The sequence below is a fragment of the Vitis vinifera genome, chromosome 14 (assembly GCF_030704535.1).
Source record: "Vitis vinifera cultivar Pinot Noir 40024 chromosome 14, ASM3070453v1".
Lineage (NCBI taxonomy): Eukaryota > Viridiplantae > Streptophyta > Magnoliopsida > Vitales > Vitaceae > Vitis > Vitis vinifera.
The window spans coordinates 4,062,693-4,080,320 of NC_081818.1; the positions used below are offsets into that span (position 1 = coordinate 4,062,693).

At 34.2% G+C, this 17,628-nt stretch overlaps 2 protein-coding genes across 6 annotated transcripts; both read right to left on the reverse strand.

The window, feature by feature from the left end:
- Window positions 1–7,394: 7,394 nt before the first annotated feature.
- Window positions 7,395–11,930, reverse strand: LOC100253784 (sugar transporter ERD6-like 5). 3 transcript variants are annotated; one of them, XM_059742752.1, is made up of 18 exons: window positions 11,419–11,930; window positions 10,733–10,795; window positions 10,234–10,323; window positions 10,065–10,124; window positions 9,849–9,914; window positions 9,699–9,764; window positions 9,546–9,621; window positions 9,399–9,463; window positions 9,205–9,297; window positions 8,975–9,055; window positions 8,803–8,887; window positions 8,667–8,710; window positions 8,526–8,588; window positions 8,377–8,436; window positions 8,228–8,281; window positions 7,977–8,036; window positions 7,770–7,884; window positions 7,395–7,668 (listed from the first exon to the last, which is right to left on the reverse strand). In XM_059742752.1, the coding sequence occupies exons 1-18, from the start codon at window positions 11,611–11,613 to the stop codon at window positions 7,658–7,660; spliced, it is 1,347 nt and encodes a 448-aa protein (XP_059598735.1). In that variant the 5' UTR covers window positions 11,614–11,930; the 3' UTR covers window positions 7,395–7,657. The 3 variants fall into 3 exon arrangements, with proteins under 3 accessions (XP_059598735.1, XP_059598734.1, XP_059598736.1); XM_059742751.1 differs by having other exon boundaries at window positions 7,395–7,693; XM_059742753.1 differs by lacking the exons at window positions 10,733–10,795; window positions 11,419–11,930 and adding an exon at window positions 10,413–10,503 and having other exon boundaries at window positions 7,395–7,693.
- A 101-nt stretch (window positions 11,931–12,031) lies between these two features.
- Window positions 12,032–17,624, reverse strand: LOC132255093 (sugar transporter ERD6-like 5). Of its 3 annotated transcripts, XM_059742749.1 has the most exons (18): window positions 17,368–17,623; window positions 16,586–16,648; window positions 15,851–15,940; window positions 15,666–15,725; window positions 15,051–15,116; window positions 14,901–14,966; window positions 14,747–14,822; window positions 14,600–14,664; window positions 14,244–14,336; window positions 14,045–14,125; window positions 13,874–13,958; window positions 13,746–13,789; window positions 13,601–13,663; window positions 13,460–13,519; window positions 13,312–13,365; window positions 12,683–12,742; window positions 12,461–12,575; window positions 12,032–12,386 (listed from the first exon to the last, which is right to left on the reverse strand). In XM_059742749.1, exons 1-18 carry the CDS (start codon window positions 17,545–17,547, stop codon window positions 12,241–12,243), a joined length of 1,467 nt encoding a protein of 488 aa, XP_059598732.1. In that variant the 5' UTR covers window positions 17,548–17,623; the 3' UTR covers window positions 12,032–12,240. The 3 variants fall into 3 exon arrangements, 2 of the variants coding, with proteins under 2 accessions (XP_059598732.1, XP_059598733.1); XR_009467670.1 differs by lacking the exons at window positions 12,032–12,386; window positions 12,461–12,575; window positions 12,683–12,742 and adding exons at window positions 12,754–12,915; window positions 13,032–13,173 and having other exon boundaries at window positions 17,368–17,624; XM_059742750.1 differs by lacking the exons at window positions 12,032–12,386; window positions 12,461–12,575; window positions 12,683–12,742 and adding an exon at window positions 12,753–13,173 and having other exon boundaries at window positions 17,368–17,624.
- Between the last annotated feature and the right edge of the window lie 4 nt (window positions 17,625–17,628).

A 17,628-nucleotide genomic window follows, 5' to 3' on the forward strand; every position in this document is an offset into this window, starting at 1 on the left:
TAAAGAAAAACAAAAAAAAATATCATAAAAAACAAATAAAATCAAACATGGATGGGATTAGGGTTAGTAAAGAAGAAAAAGTAGGACTAGGGTGAGTAAAGAAAAGGAAGTATACAAATTTATTTTTTATTTTATTTTTATTTAAGAAATAGGTTAAAAAGTGAGAAGTCGGGTCTATCAAAGATTCTTCCATCCGAATTAGTGAGCGAATTACAAAATTACCCTTAGGATTCCAGAAGAAAGAAACGTGGGCTATAAGTTGAAAGTTCATTGGTCAACCAAGATGACTTTCAGTTGAAATTATGAGGGGGAGAGAGAGAGAGGATATTCAGCGCGGCTAACGGAATCTTGATCATCCGTTACAACTCGTGCCTCATCTCAAACCCCATCCTCATAATATTACACCTATATCATAAATGACCTATCTTGTTTACAACTTGGCTATATTCATTTATAAATTTCATTTCAAATAATAAAAATATGATTTTTAAAAATAAAAATTAGTATTAAACATAAAAAAAAAATGGTTTTTATTTTAGATTTTTTTAAAAGCTTATTTTATACTGGTGAAAAAGAAAGAAAATCACAAATGATAAATGATATCCTAAATCCTAAATGCTTATACACACGAGATAAAACGACATAAAAAAAATAATTTTAGAAAAATGATATCCACAAGATCAAAATATGATATTCACTTATTATTTATATGTATGTTTTAAACGTGGATCGTCACTTTCATCTTGGCCACATCAATACAAAGGGTGTGGGCTCTTATTGTCGCACCATTTTCCTATGTGAACTAAGGACATTTTTTTATGTTTTAAAAAGTTAATTTAATAGCAAATATCATCGAAAATAAAAGTGCTTTTAAATGGGTTTTTAGAGACTTTAATGAAATTATAAAAATGATTGTAATTATTATAAAATATATAAGTTCAAGGGATGATATATTTACTGTTAATAATAATGAGTTCTTACAAGTAGAGATTGAAGGTGACTCGAAAATAGTTATAGATTCTTATAATAAAAAGAATAATATTTTTAGTTCTATTATGTTATTAATAAAGAATATTTAGAAGTTATCTTACGATCGTCATATTTATAGGGAAATAAATAGAACAATATATTATTTAGTTAATAAAAGTATTTGTAATTTAAAATCAATTATTTGATGGTCAAATTTTCCTAAAAATACTATGAATTTTAATTTTAAAAATTACTATGACTCATCTTTCAATCAAATTTATAGGTATTTTGCTTCGTAATCTTTTTTTATTAAAAAGAAAAAGAAAAAAAGAAAGCAAATATCACATTTGTGTTTTATTTATAAGGCAAACAACAAAATTAAAACCCTAAATAATAATAAATTAGTTCTCATATTTTAAATAATAATTTCTTTTTAAAAAGTCATAAAATGATTTAGGTGTAATGTTAAAATGCTTGTATTTAATATACATGATTTTAGGTACCCTTTTATAGATAAAAAAAAAAAAAGTTTGGAAATTGATATTCCTAATAGGGAATGAGTATGACAACATGATAGAGGCGTAGTGTTCTTGGGGAATGAGAAGGTGACATAAGTAGAGTATTTATTTTGTGCTCTACAATTTAAGTGTTGCAAGTTTTCTCACGTGGCAAATTAAGGGCATGAACACGTAGTGAATACCAAGGGAGATAAGGTGTGTGTGGCCCTCTATTCGAGTACCAAATGTGTTCCAACCTCATCTTGGACGTCGACCCTTCAACCTACATAATAATATACGTATCCTTTTCATTGAAAATTCACGTGGCTATAATTTGTGACATTTTAATTTCTAACTTTTTCGAAATAAGTTATTTGGACTGTAAGACAAAAGAACGATTGCTACATTTATAAGAGTCTATCATCTGTCTACTTGATATGTCCCACAAGTTTTAGCTACCATTCATTGCATGCTCTGAATTTGGGCCCGTAGTATTGAAGTGTGCTTTTTCAAAAAAGGCACATCAACTAGTTGATGCTTGGTATGTACCTCACAGTGGTATTTATCGCATTATAAACTTTGCATTATTTATTTGTTCCTTAATCTTATTTCTTTATATTTTAGTTACGTTTATTTTTAACTTGATTTTATGTATTTGTATCTAAATTTCATTATATTCTTTTAATGACTTAAATTCAAAATTTAGTAGATATTGATTCGATAATTTAATATTTTTGTATGAATTTTCTAACATCAACTAAAGATGAAAGGGATTATATTGGGAGTTAAGTCATATAAAATTCAATTCTTTTCCTAATGAAATTTTGTGAGTAAGAATGAATTTAGAGATAATTGTGTTTTGGACCTAATTGGACTCAAAAATTAAGTTTTAATTCATATAAGTTCATCATTTAAGTCCAAGATCTAGAGGAAGTGTGAAAATTGAGAAGGAAAAAACATTAATTTAAATTTTATTCCTTTTGTAAACTTCAATAAAATTTAATTTAATTTAGTGATTTGGAAAAAAAATACACCATTTCCAAAAAAAAAATTATTATTATTATTATTTAAAAATCAAACATCTTGGAAAATATATATTTTTAAAATTGTGTATGTAGAAAATAACTAAAAATATGTCAAAATTATTTTTTTTAAATGACATTTTTAGAATATATTTTTTTTAAAAAAAATTAGTTTTCTAAAAATAATAAATTTTCAGAATAATTATTAAAAAAATTAAGATAAAAAAGTTTGTCAAATATTGTGATAGAAAATATTCAAAATAGTTTTGAAGGGCATATTGATCTCTTCACATTTTATATCCTTCCCATCAATTATGCAACTTTTATGGGTCAAACCTTTATAAATTTAAACCGCTTCTCCAAGGTTAAGAGGAGCCTTTACATATATAGCGCTAGAAACTTCTTCTTCTATTCGATATGGGATATTACAAACACTCTTCTATACAGACACAATGTTCTTATTATGTTTCACGGGATTGTAGGGACAAACAAACAAACACCTCATATGGGGCCAAACAAACTCTCATACTAAGGTCGAGAATCGACTTTGATACCATTTGTAATATTTCACTCCTAACTCTATAAATATTGTCTGCTTTGGGCCCAAAGGGCCCTAACAACTTTAAAAATGTCTACAGAGTTAAGAGGAACCTATACGTATATAGCGTCATAAACTTTCTTCCTCATCCGATGTGGGGCATCACAACTATGATATCTCACGGTCTTCGAGAGCAAAATGTTCCTGATATAATATATAATGAATTTCTCTTAAATGTGTAAACTCCTTGAAAACAATAATAACCTCAATATTTGTACACTCGATTCCACAAAAAAATAAAACCCTAAGTTAATTAAGATTTAATATACTACTAATGTGAAATTTTCTTAATACAAATTATGTTAGGCTTTAATAGCTTTAATAATGAAAAGTAACGGAGTTAGCAAATTTTAATATATATGCATATAGTTCTTGATACAAAAAATAGTTAAGATATGAGACACAAACTTTGCCCATTCAAGCTTCAAAATAACTCGGCTATAAAAACATTATGAACCACAATGATGCAAAATCTACCACCATGGAAACAAATCTATCTTTTTATTTCTTATTCCAATTTCCATAAAACCAATGTTCAATTTTGTATGCAACGTCATATACAAGAGAGAACATGTTGGTAGCATTGGAAATTCATTTACTCAATTGGCCACAAAATACAAGTGTTTGTTGTGTTGTGGTTCCTCCATGTGTGTGAGAGAGAGAGATAACAATTTTTAATAACAATCTTAATAGTATAACTAACTCAATTTCTAACTACAAACTAACTATACTTAACATCCCTCATAAGGGAAAGCTAGAATTTTGTTTAAGATTAAGTTTGGACTATAGCTGATCAAAATGTAATTCAAGTAGGACCTTCGTAACTACATCAACTACTTGATCATTAGGTGGAACATATCGAACATCAATCTTGTAACAACTCATTCATGAACAAAATGTGCATGAATCTTGATATGTTTTGTTCTAGTATGAAACACATGATTAGAAGCCAAGGAACCAACACTTTGGTTATCACACCACAAAATAAGGGTTCAAGAGATTGTTATGCCTAGTTCATTGAAGAAAGATTGAAGTTAGACTTCTCTATATTGGCTTGAGCGAAGATACGATACTTTGCTTGCCCCTATATATGAGTGAGCCATACCTTTCTAATTTCAAGAGCTCCAAGTCATTAAGTTTCCTTATAAGTAGATATAATAGCCAAAGGTAGATTGACGAGCATCAATGCAAGTGGTCTAGTCAATATCATAAAATCCTTCAAAAATGAAGTAATGTAGGTTTGAAGAGAATGCTAAGATAATGGTGCCCCTTAAGTAACAAAAAACTCTTTTATAGAACTTTCTTTGCCGCATAGTTTGCATACGTTGTCATATCAATAGAAATACTAATATTTAACTTCCATAAATGCAGTTCTTGGCTCTGTAGGAAGAATTGCACTTCTTGAGGTCATGTTCACTACCACAAAATCATATTTTGATCCAATACCTCCAAGAATATAGAGAGTCAAATCATCATTTGAAATAATTTTTCCAAAGGTTAAGAGAGTATTAGTTGTTGGAAGTCTTGAGATTATTTCATTCCTAACTTTGGATCAATTAACGTGCATGCAAACTATTCTAAGGGCTCTCTAGATCTACACCTTAAAAGCAAAAAACATTTAAAACATTTAGTTATAGAGAATAATGATTTACCTCAAATCTGGATCTTCCTAAATCAAATCCTTGCTGGTGAAAATGTGTATATATATGGTAGAGCTTGCAAACTAAGAGCCTTTTGCCCAATGACTCTCTTTTCGGATCATGACACATGAGGAGTGGAGTCCTCTCAAAGGGTTGGTGGCTAGGACTCCCTTTTCTTTGAAGAATGGAAGACTTAGTGTCAAGAGTGAAGCCTTAACCCCTAAAGGGGTTTATATATGCCCCATGTGGGCTTAAGTGTTTTGAGCACATCTTGGGCTTTGATTACTTGATCAAACCTACTTGGGTCCTAATAAATTAATTAGTTTTATTAAGCTTCAATTAATCAATTAACACAATCTAGAGAAACCATTCATAAGCTCTTGTATTACCTTACGAATTTACCAAAACGCCTTTGTGCACACATGTAAATAAAAAACACAACTAACCCTTGAAAACCATGTCTACATGGAAAATAAGCTTGAACGTGGACCATTGGGACCCATAAGAAAATATTAGTTTACTTAGAATCTAATTATGAAGTTGATTCAATATCTTACTATAAAGATTCAATTGAACTCCAATATCCTATGATATTACAATGAAATACAAGAATTTAGCTTTTTGACCTACTATCTATTATATACAAGTTCTCTATGAATAGTGTATGTAATATAACGAGGTGGATGCTATCAATCTCTCAAGATACTATTTACTATCTTTGAGTTTCAAATTCTCCTATTTATGTGATCAACTAATATATTTTAACTAAAAAAGAGCATGTGTCAAATTCCAATTAAAATATTACTATAACCATATATTTCCTTATCACATGTTCTTAGGATCACCCAATAGGACATGTTGTCTTAAACTCATGAGATTTCATGGATTCTATCTTGAATATACTTGTTGTCATTGGCCTTCATCAATACTAACTCAATTTATAAGGAATATATGACCACCTTAGGATCTCACTCATAGATTAAAACCATTGAAAACTTTAGCAAATACTTAATATCCTCTCAAAGTTGAGAGTCCATACAACATAGTAGTTTGGTGAGAACATGACTACCTAGTAGCTCATGTCATGATTCATTATAGGTGAAACCCAATGTGCAACCATATATACTCAAGGAGGAAAATATTAAGTCAATGTGCTACAGTGCCTTCTCCTTTTGCTTCTGAGGGGATTTGAACCCCACAAACCCAATGTGGATCATAATTTTAATATTAATATATATTTTAAAATTAGACATATTATAATCAAATATCATAATATTAGATGTAATTTAATAATAAATGTACACTTATAAAATTCATATTTTAATCGATGCATACGATATTATTATCAAATATGATAAATCATGTTATACGTATATCAAATTTTTCAATAAAATAACTTTAAAATGTCTATTATACTTCTAATGTCTATTTAACAATATCCGATATATCCATAAAATCGAAATACCGATATATCCGTGATTACTGATATTTTCATCCTTGTATATACTAATACACCCACTATAGGAAACCCATCCCATTAACCAAGACCAATTGTCCTTCTATAGGAGGTGGTGCACTATAACCTCAAATGAATTATTTAAACCCATGAACCAACTATAAATGAATCATCCACTTGCAATGAACTTATGATTTGTATCTTCTATAAAACTCCTAATGCACCCAAGTCATATACAATACAAAAGATATTAGGCGAAAATGCTCAAAAAGTATAATGCATGAATATGGTAGACAAAATTGGGAAACTAGAATCTTATTAATAAATAATAATCCATTATTGTACATCATGTTATGCTTTTGAGGGTTCTATCCTAATATCAAATATGCTTCTCATCTTAAGAACATAGTCATTCATTAATGTTGAGGGAACCTTTCTTGAGAGATTGCAACATATAACAGAGTTGCATGGTTCTTGGTTTGGATTCTAAGATGAAAAGCCTTTCCAAGGTAAACCAAGTATCAATAGATTTGATGCAACGAATAACATGTCCAAATGTGGACTCAAAGATGGATGATAGCAATCAACTCATGAGGAATTGAGTAGGGACAATCTGATTTTCATAGTCAGGATTTGGAATTACTTGATTATCGTGGACAAATTATGGTTCCAATGAGAAAGCCATCAAGTTTGTGGGCTTTTACCACCGGGAGAATCTAAGATCTCCATAAGTCATAGTTGTTCCCATCGAGCTTGATCGAAATAGGATTGAGATTAGGAGAGAAAGGAATCACAATCGATACCATCACAATTGAAGTTGTAGTGGTTGATTGAGGATTTGCAAAGGGAGAAGTTTTAGTGGATGAGATCAAAGTAGGGGCAGCATTGGGTTGATTGATTACCATTAACGTTACTCAAGATAACTTTGATAACAAGTTAAGATACAAAGCAAAGTAGAAAATCTAAAAGAAATAATTGTAAAACATCAGGGCTAATTGAAATAGAGGACACATGATATTGGGCATCAACCTTTCCTTTTTACTCAACTAGATTTAACCCAACAAAAAGGACAATTGATGCATTCATCAAGGAATGCAAAACTAGCTTTGTATGATTTTTGGTCTCTGGAATATGCAGTTTATAGAGTTCAACCTTGTTTGTATGGATGGAATGAAATCTAAGAAGTTGATTCAATTTGTATGATTCAAGGAATGACAGAGTATTTGTTGAATTTCATTCCAAATTGGTCTGAACCTGCAACCTTGTGGCTGGAGTGAAGAATGTTAAGTAATTGAACAAGTTAGAGGCCTTAGCATGAGGTATACAAGATGACAGATTGTAACATGGGAATTTACCACCAAATAAGGATGGATATACAGCTTATTCTGTTGCTGAAAATGGGTTCATGGTTGCCTGTATTTCTTCCAGTGTTCTTCCCTTGGTCTCCGGGACTAGCTTAGCGACAAACAGAATGGTTAATCCACCACTGCTTGCAAATATGAAGAATGTTCCTGAAAGATAGTATAGCCAAGAACTTCAGACTATAAGAATGAGACAGAAAGAAAGAGGAGGAGGAGGAGGCATCACCTGCTGAGCTCCATTCCATCATGAAGTTAAAAGCATAGGTGATAATCCAAGAAAACGACCAGTTGACTAAAGACACAAGACTTCCAGCTGAGCCCTTCATGTTTATTGGAAATATCTAACATGGAAACCCAGTATTGAGTCAAAGCTTTGATCATTTTTGAGTTACTTGAAATTTTTGGAGTTCAAGCTCAAAACTGAGCAACCGACCTCTGACATTATAAGCCACGGTATTCCTGCCATTCCTATTCCGAAAAATGCATTAAATGCCTGCTTCAGAATTATACAGATCAGAGTATGCCTGGTTTTATCCATCAAATGGTTAAGAGTAAGACTGAAACCAAAAGATTCCAGTATAAAATGGAAACAAAGGATAAAATGCAAACACCCTCACATAAACACTTAGATATAAGCCCAAAGAAAAAGGTAACTATTCAGGTCTCTGGGTTAAGTTGCATTACCACCATACCAACAAGCACTAAGATGGAAGTCAACTCCTTCCACTGGTTGAAGTCCTGGCCATGACAAAGTTCCATATTTTCAGGAAATGATGAGAGAGTAATGCCAAAGTTGAATTATGGAGATTGTAGAATGGTAATTTGGAAGAAACCTGCAATAAAAATGACAGCCCTACAAGGAAGCAACCCAAGCATGTTCCTGCTGCAGAAACCTGCAAACATCAGTGAAATTCACTGCAACTTTTTAATTTGTTCACAATGCCTATGAGCTTAATGAATATTTGTATCTAGCTGTTCCTACCAAGAGAAGTGGTCTTCTTCCAGATTTATCCATTAGGAATATACCCATTATGGTTGTTGGAATCTGAAGAAGAATGTCTACAATATCTTAAAATCACATTAAGTAGAAAAGTGAAATGGGAATTGCACTTGAGTTTAAAACCTGAACAGCTGCCATGGCTATAGTCCCAATCTTAGATGGAAAACCTGTCATAAGCCAGAGATGTATATCATTTCTTCCACTTCCCTTTTTAAAGAATTTTTTAAAATTGTCCATTAATTATAGATTCCTTATTTACCAGCTGATACAAATATAGAACTTGCATAAAACCCAATCCCATTGCACCCTCCAAATTGTTGCAGTATCATCAGCCCAACTCCGACCTAAACCAATCTTGTATCATCCATAAAAAAAACAGACCAATCATGAAAGGACACAGGCTGGAACTGCTATCAATTCAGAGGCCTTACCACAAGTGAATGGGCATATCTCCACTGCAGCAAGTCTAGAATCTTACCCTCTGAGAGCTGTTTCATGGTTTCTGTGTAATCCTGTGAGACCAAAAGATCCATTTCTTTCTTATTTCAACCGTGAAAAATATTTAAATAAAACAAGTACAAAAAATCCGAAGTGCTAGCTTTACGATTGATGCTAAAAACAGGTATATTTTCATTAGCATATGTAAGTTCAAAATGTTTACTATAATCTCAGCTGCTTCCAGAGAAATGTCAGTTTTTTCTCCTCTAAGGCGCCTTAGAGCAGCTTCACAGTCATTCTCTCGGCCAATCTTTGCCTGCAGATGATTTTCAGCAATATATTGGAGCTTTCCTCTTCTTTGCTTTATTTTCTCTAAGCTCTAACACAATTTCTAACAGAGATTTCATTTTGACTCACCAGCCATCTAGGGGACTCTGGAATGAAGAAGAGACCTACAAGCTGTACTACAGCAGGAATAGCTCCTGGAAGTGTATCAAATAGAAGCTTGTTCTATAAAAACTATCTTCAGATCACATTGATACAGCTCAGGTGAAAAGAAATTACCTATTGCTGCTAATATCCGCCAATTGACAGAAGTTCCAATAAAATACATCAGTGCTGAACCAATAGTTAGCATGAACTGCAGAATCAGAGGTACTTAGGCACACCACTGATTAATTCATTATTCAATCCAAATCTATACTGATTGTGCTATACCTGATGAGTTGCTGTAAATCCTCCTCGAAGATTCTTAGGTGATATCTCAGCTATATATACTGGTACCTGTCCACATTGGGAATGGCATAACCTTTATCCATAATAAGGATAGATATTCAAATATGAATCCAAACCCTTAACTGCAATTACCGCATAAGAAATAAGCCCAACGCCACATCCTATTGACAGCCTTCCAAGATCAAGCGACCAAGCACCCTTTAAAGAAGCAGTTTGATTTAACAAATTGGTTCATTCAAATTGAAAGTTTTGAGTTTGTTTCTCAGTTTCATGAATGTTGAAAGTATGACAAATAGCATAAGGGAAATAAAGAAATCTGTGGAGGTGAAAAAGGAAAACAGAGGAAACCTTTGAGAACATTATTGCAAACCATCCCAGGCCACAGAGTAGTGCTGAAAGCCTCATTATCTGCTTCATAGGGTCAATAATGAGAACCAATGAAGAGTTGATAAGCTGTTAGGAACTGCAATTCTGGACTAGGCCTAGGGGTGTTTTAATGAGAGATAGAAAAACTTACACCCCTCCGACCAATGAGATCAGCTATTTTCCCAGATGTCACAGCACCTATCATTGCTCCAATTGTCATTATTGAGCCGAAGAATGAATACTGAAAAATGAGATTAAAAATCAGGAAAGAAGTTCATATAACAAAATTGACCAAGGAAAAAAAGACAAGGAATGCAACATGTAATATACTTTAGAAAACCAGTGTCATACACCATGTTGCAGAACTCATTGCAACCCAATAATTTGCAGCTACTTGAACACTTAAAATGAGTAGTTTTATGTGAAAAAAATTTAAGGGTGCTGCTTTATGTAGTGTTGGTTTTTGGACAAAAGAATGGAGAGTGTTTAAGCAATTAATGCTTCTGAGTTCTGAAAGAGACAGCACACAGAAAGGGAAAAAGAATACTATGTTTTTTCATCCAAATTTATTGATGACTTGATGTGAATTCGCCTATAATTCAATATCATAGGAAAAGGAAACTAGGTTGTATTTACTAGATACAACTTACCTCTGTCACAGAGAGGCCCAAATCATCCATGATTCCAGACTCTGCAGGTGATGAATATCCCACCTGAAAATCAATCACATAGACCATTAATTCAGTCCAGAAGCTAGCCATCTGTGTTACACATGCCCACCATTACTATCTCATTAGATAGTCCTAGCCATTGGTCCACTGAATTCCATTTTGGCACTGACAACATTGGCAGATTGTCAAGCATTTACCCCAAAACTGTCCAACCCATTTGAGGGACCCTTTGCTTCTTTACTAATCAAGTTGTCCTATTCACACTTATTTCAGAACAAAACAAATCATTTCTACAGATAATTTATGGATTGTGACAGTTTCTTAAAAAGGAAGAAAGAAAAAGGAAAAGACTCCTGAAGGCGGTTCACAAGGGTAAAAGGTAAAGCTAAACTAATTTTTCTCCCACTTCTACCCGTGAATTCTCTTAGGAACTATTTCACAAGAAGCACGATACCACATGGATGGTGCTGCTTGCCCAACTACATAATGGTGTTGGATCATCCCTAGTCCACTCTGCCCTGGCTCATGCCTGGTCCCTCTACTTGGATCTCAAGTTCTCTCTGTCTTGTACCTTGGACATACAACCTATTGGAGTTTGCATTTTGCTCATAGATGAGCTTGTTTTCAGTTGCATCAATGGAGAGTAAAGATCTAATGAGACTTACAGCAGCACCAAATTCATAAGAACCACAGATAGCCACCAAGGTGCTGAGCACAACCACTGGTGTAGCTGAGCCACCACTCTCTGGGCCGCCAACACCTCTGCCTCCATCGTCATCACCATTTCCATGTGCTTTAGGCTTTTCTTTAATAATCAGAGACCTAGTTGTTGATCCTTCTTCAACACTTTCTATATCCATACCTTCAGAAGATCAGAGTAAAACAGACAGAGAAATGGGTTTGACTTTGAAAATAGAGAAGTCTATATCATCTGTCTTTCAACACCTTCTCTAACTGTTTTTTTTCTTTTAGGCTTCACCATGACGTCTGCTGTCTTTGTGGGCACCAACTGGTCAAACAAGACTAGTGAAGCAGTGAACACAAATTCTGGTGCAAGTTCAATTTCTCTAAAGTACCGATATGCCCCAAGAAACTTGTAAGCTGTAAACTTAGTCCTTTTTCTTATTGAGATGATAAATCATGTTTATAAAACTAAAGAAAATTGGTTGACATATAATGACTTCCAAGCAAAGTGCATAGCTGTTCTTCCTTTTGGTGATGAACCCAAAACTGGATTTGTAAGCTCTGATGAATCCAAGTAGAAATAGAGGCTTGAAATTTCAAAAACTCCTTGAGATTCAGAACCCTTCTTCATATGGGATCAGGTAGTTTATTATTCAAAATCAGTATTCCAAAGTTTTTTTACATGTCATTATTTGTGGTTAGTTCCCCTGAGTGAACTGGATTACAGAACTTAAACCAACTGGTTGTAACTGAGCTATAGGCTTGAATGCTGGATGTGGATTACAATCAATTAAGCCACACCCTTATGATATGCTATGTATATCTTTTGCTGACAAGGGATTCATTGATGCTTGTATTTCTTCAAGTGTTCGCCCCTTGGTCTCTGGTACCAGCTTGGCAACAAACAGAACAGTTATGCCACATATGCTTGAGAATATGAAGAAGGTTCCTGAAAGCAAAATAGAGAGTAGCAGAGTTAATATCCAAGTATAAGAACCATACAGAAAGAGACTTGAGTGTTACCTGCTGAGCTCCATTTCATTAGGAAGTTAAAAGCATATGAAATAATCCAAGAACCAAGCCAGCTGACCAGTGTCACAAGGCTTCCTGCTGAACCCTTCATGTTTATAGGAAATATCTGAAATACAAACCATTTTGCCAATCAGCACAGTAAATCTTCTATTTGTATTTACACTGCAAACCTTTAGTTAAATGTCTACATTTAACCCCAGCATAAATGCCTACCTCTGACATAATAACCCATGGAATTCCTCCCATGCCTAATGAGAAAGCTCCGTCATATATCTGATAACAGAATGAAACAAGACAACATCGGGTCAACTCATTTCAATAATCAGTAAGAATTTAGCCAAAACTAAAACATATCGGCAGTTATAGAATCCTTCTAACAAAGATTGGATTAAGGCAATGGAAACAAGACCTTAGAGCCATTACATTGTAATGAGGGAGAGGCAGGGCTGGTCAAGCCAAAACAAAGAAGGTGAAAAACAAAAAATGTAAATGTTTGGTTAGCAATTTTGAAATTGCTCAGTGCTTTTGGGAGCAAGTTTCATGCTTTAAGTGCTTTTGATACCTTAATTTTTTGCACTAGTTCCACATCCATCAACAATGATGCTTACAAAGCTTGCACCATATTTTTTGAGAGGCTTATAGGGCTCCCACCCTATGAAGACCACATAACTGGGAAAATGATACTCGATGACCTAACATACTTTCTACACCATAAATTCCATGTTTAATCAGCAGGAGGCTATTAAAATTTGAGGGGAAAAAACGATCTTTGATAAACTAACATAGCTTTCTACATATATGAAGAGGCAAGAAAAAGCTTTCTCTGGGTTTAATAACATTACCAGCACACCAAGAAGTGCAAAAATTGGTCCTAACTCCTTCCACCCTTGAAGGCCCTGCTCATGCCAAGCTTTACTTTTTCAGGAAATTTTCATCTGTTAAACAAAAAACAAAAACCCTATGGCAACTAGGTTTTGTTTTAGAAGGAACCTGCAATAAGAATGAAATTCCTACAAAGAAGCAACCCAAGCATGTCCCTGCTGCCGAGGCCTGTCAAAATTAGTAGACTTTAGTATGGGCTGTCCCTCCAAATTCATTGCAAAATTAGGATAGATTCCTTGTCTTTCCTACCAACAGAAGTGGCCGTCGTCCAGATTTATCCATTAAAATTGTGCCCAATGTAGTCATTGGAATCTGTCCAATATTATATAAAGGCCTTAGAAATGCATTAAGCAGAATCCTGCAATTGGATTAAACTTGTCAAAGAGTTGAGAACCTGAACAGCAACCATGGCTATACTTCCAACACGACCTGAAAAGCCTGTCATAAGCCAGAGATTCATATCATCATTTCCATTTTCTTTCAGTTAATTATAAAAAGCATTGCTAGCAAGCCTTTATTTACCAGCAGATACGAAAATAGCACTGGCATAAAATACAATCGCATTAACACCTCCAAATTGTTGCAGTACCATCAGCCCAACTCCAACCTGATGATTTCGTGTTATCCAAGAAGGATCATAAAAGTCATAAAAAGGAAATAGACCACCTCTAGGAGTTAACTTAGAAGGCTCACAATGAGTGAACGGGCATAAGTCCACTGGAACAAATCAAGAATTGTAGCTTCAGAAAGCCGCTGGAGGGTTTCTGAATAATCCTGCAAAACAATTGGAACTCATTACATTTGTTGTTTCTAAGCCTGAAACAAAGCACTTATAGTTGAATTTAGGGGAAGAAAAAAAGGGTACGCCATGAACAGATGAGGTTAAAATTACTTTAATCTCAGCTGCCTCTTGAGAAATAATTGCACCCTCTCCTCTTAGACGCTGTAGAGCATCCTCACAATCTTGCCATCTACCAGACCTGGCCTGAAGAAAATTGCACTCATTTTCAAGCATGTTAGTGGACTTGCCTTCCCTTAGCTATATTATCTTGTAAATTTGACTCATTCAGCTACATTTGTTAGATCTAATAACAACATGTGTTTAACTTGGATGTACCAGTAAAAGTGAACAACAAAAAATACTTTCTTTTTCAGGCTGAATATTGCCTGAATTTTTTTTTTCTATAGAAAAAGAGGCATCATTTAAAACATCAACTGACCAACTACCATAGGTTGAATTTGACTCACCAGCCACCTAGGAGATTCTGGAATGAAGGGTAATCCTACAATTTGTATTAGGCATGGAATTGTTCCTGAAATGGAAACAAATAGAAGCCATTTTCATGGAACTGCCTTCATACTAAATATATATAACACAGGGGCTAACAGATTTACCAATAAGAGCCAAGATTCGCCAGTTGACAAGAGTACCCAAGAGAAATGTTATTGATGAGCCGCAACATATCATCAACTGTAGAATCAGTCAAAAGTAGATGTGTGAAGTTACCAGAGAAATCTTAAATCTAAATTTAGCATGATTCTTCTTTACCTGATGAACTGTTGTAAACCCTCCTCGGAGATTCTTGGGAGTTATTTCTGCTATGTATACAGGTACCTGTTTGCTAATGCAAGCACAAATATCTTTACCCAACAAATGTATGATTAATCAACTATAAACTGCAATCATTACTATATTTACCACATAAGAAAGAAGTCCCATTCCACATCCTATCGACAGTCTTCCAAAGTCAAGCCACCAAGCATCCTTTTAACCAGAATAGAACATGTAATGTTATCACCTGAACTTGGAAAGCAAAAAATTGATTGAATTGGTTCATGCTGCAATTTTCAATATTTCTTTAGCCTTTTTGGGCTTCTAGGGTCATCTGATTTACATTATCATTTACATATCTTATGAGCAACTTTGAAGAAGAATGTACGGATTCTTAGTAGGGTGCAACTTCAAAGAATAATTTATTTTACTGATTGATATCCAATGTCTTACTACAAACATCATCAACTAAAATTTAGTGAACACAAAGCCTTAGCATGTAAATTCAACCAAACAAAAATTATTAGGTTAAGCTTCACTTGAAGATCTAAAAGACAATCTTCCTAAGATTTAATGAGAGGCCATTCTTCATAAAGTTGCTCCTTGAGGAGCCTAATGCTCCCTTCGGTTTTCAAGGTGACATGTCAAATAAAAGAAAATTTGGAAGAATGTTGTTCTTCACTGAAATCAAGCATGTGGTAAGCAAATTAAATAAATGACTCAAATGAATGAAGAGCAGAGGAAAAGGAAAATATAAGAAACCTTTGAGAATACTACTGCAAGCCAACCCATGATGCAGAACACCTCTGAAAATCCCATTGCCTGCTTGAATCAAAAGTGGAAAGAAAAAAAAAGGAAAAAAAAAAATCAAAGAGTTACGAAGTTGTTTAAGTTAAAATTTCATATTAGACCTAAGCAAAATTTGAAGGATGATGGGAAAGACTTACGCCTCTCCGACCAATGAGATCAGCTATCCTCCCACTTACTATTGCACCTAACATTGCTCCAATTGTCAATATTGAACCAAAAAGCGAGTACTGCACGATGGCCAAAGGTTAGTAGAGCCTTCAAAAGCTTCATTATCCACAAGTTTCTAAAGGTGTCAATAAGTAGGGAGTTTTCGTTTGGAAAGAGCTGAGAGCCTAGTCATGTTAAGGTCTTGCCTTGTAGAGATCAAGAATCTAAATCTCCTTATGGAGGCAGTGTCCAACCTATGCAACTACAAGGTGGGGTTAGGGGTTCTAGACTTTTGGGGGGAAAACACATGATTGTTAATTTTTTATTGTGAATTTCCCCCCAAATTCAAATTTGTTCACAGATAAGTATATACATCAACAAAATTTTGGCTCAGTAATTTTACAAATGATTTGATTACTCAGGCCAACTTTACCTATTTCATTGGGTTTTCAGCAATTTGCAATGAAAAGGTAGAAAATATATAATGGTGCAACACTTTACAAGTCCTGAAATCAAGTATTAGTGTCAAAGTGATTTCCCAGACCTGACCATCCTGCACTGGGCTATCAATATTCATCTTCCTAAGGCATATATCAAAATGTTTAAGAATGGTACTCTTGTAGACTACTTTAAACACTTAGATCTTCATCCAACAAAAAAGAGAAGGAAACATAATAAAAATAATTATTCAAAAAAACCCAAAGTAACATGGATGTTTCACATACCTCAGCCAAAGAGAGGCCTAACTCATCCATGATCCCAGACTCAGCAGGTGATGAATAACCCACCTTGAAATCAATCATAATACCATTTCTTCATGTTAGATGTTCAAAACCACTAGGCAATAGTAGGGCAGACACCCACTAATACACGATCAGCTCATAAAGGCTATTGGGTCAAAATGTGTCTAATGAAATCATTTTGAATCAAGATACAAAAAAGGGAAAAGGAAATCCACTTATTTAACTTTTCGATTATTAGTTGGCATCCAGCCATCAACTTTCCCACTTCAAGATCTCATAGAATCCCAGCAAGGTAGTTTTTGTGAATGTTCCATGATGAATATTCCCATGGTGTCATCAATTTCCCCACTAGAACTATGTGTTACAGCCAAATTACTAGTATAAAATTTCAGTACAAGAAGTCTTTCACTCATGGGTTTCAGATCTTAATTTTTCTGAATAATTTTTTTCATTTTTTTGGAATCATATTTGTAAATCAAAGAACTTAAGTAAACATAAAATGGCTAAAGCATCTGATTTGCTAAGTTTTTGGTATTTGATGAGCAGTAACTGGACCCTACCTCAAATAACCCTGAAAATTCTTGACCCACCTACTGCAAAGCACAAACCAATTTCTTCAAAACCCATGAAAGAAACCCTTTTACCCATAGCTTTCACAAATTCAATGGTTCCAAAAAAAAACATTTGATCAGTTATACTTCTATAAGTTGAAGATCATCATATGGCCAGTAGAGTGAAGTAGAGTAAATACACCAAGAGCTTACCGCTGTCCCAAAAACATATGAACCACAAACAGCTATCAAGGTGCTGAGAACAAGAACAGATGTAGCAGAGGAGCCACCCATCTCCTCATGACCATCACCACTGCAGCCATTTTCACAGGGCTTATCTGCAACAATCAAAGGACTGGATAATTGCCCTTCCTCTATGCTTTCCTTCACCATGGCTTGTGTTCCTTAGAAGACAAAAGAAATGGACTGAAGGGAGACCAGGGGGCAGGGTGTTAATAAGAGTTAATGGAGTAA

Excerpts from the sequence above, each read along its gene's own strand:
- LOC132255093 (XM_059742749.1), bottom strand. The coding sequence starts at position 17,547 with ATGGTGAAGGAAAGCATAGAGGAAGGGCAATTATCCAGTCCTTTGATT. Across the intron at positions 15,941-16,585 it reads TAGGCCTCTCTTTGGCTGAG|TACTCGCTTTTTGGTTCAAT; the intron begins GTATGTGAAACA and ends GCCATCGTGCAG. Across the intron at positions 14,126-14,243 it reads AAGAGGCAGCTGAGATTAAA|GATTATTCAGAAACCCTCCA; the intron begins GTAATTTTAACC and ends ATTGTTTTGCAG.
- LOC100253784 (XM_059742751.1), bottom strand. The coding sequence starts at position 11,613 with ATGGATATAGAAAGTGTTGAAGAAGGATCAACAACTAGGTCTCTGATT. Across the intron at positions 9,056-9,204 it reads TGGAAGCAGCTGAGATTATA|GATTACACAGAAACCATGAA; the intron begins GTAAACATTTTG and ends TTGGTCTCACAG. Across the intron at positions 7,694-7,769 it reads GATGGAATGGAGCTCAGCAG|GAACATTCTTCATATTTGCA; the intron begins GTGATGCCTCCT and ends ACTATCTTTCAG.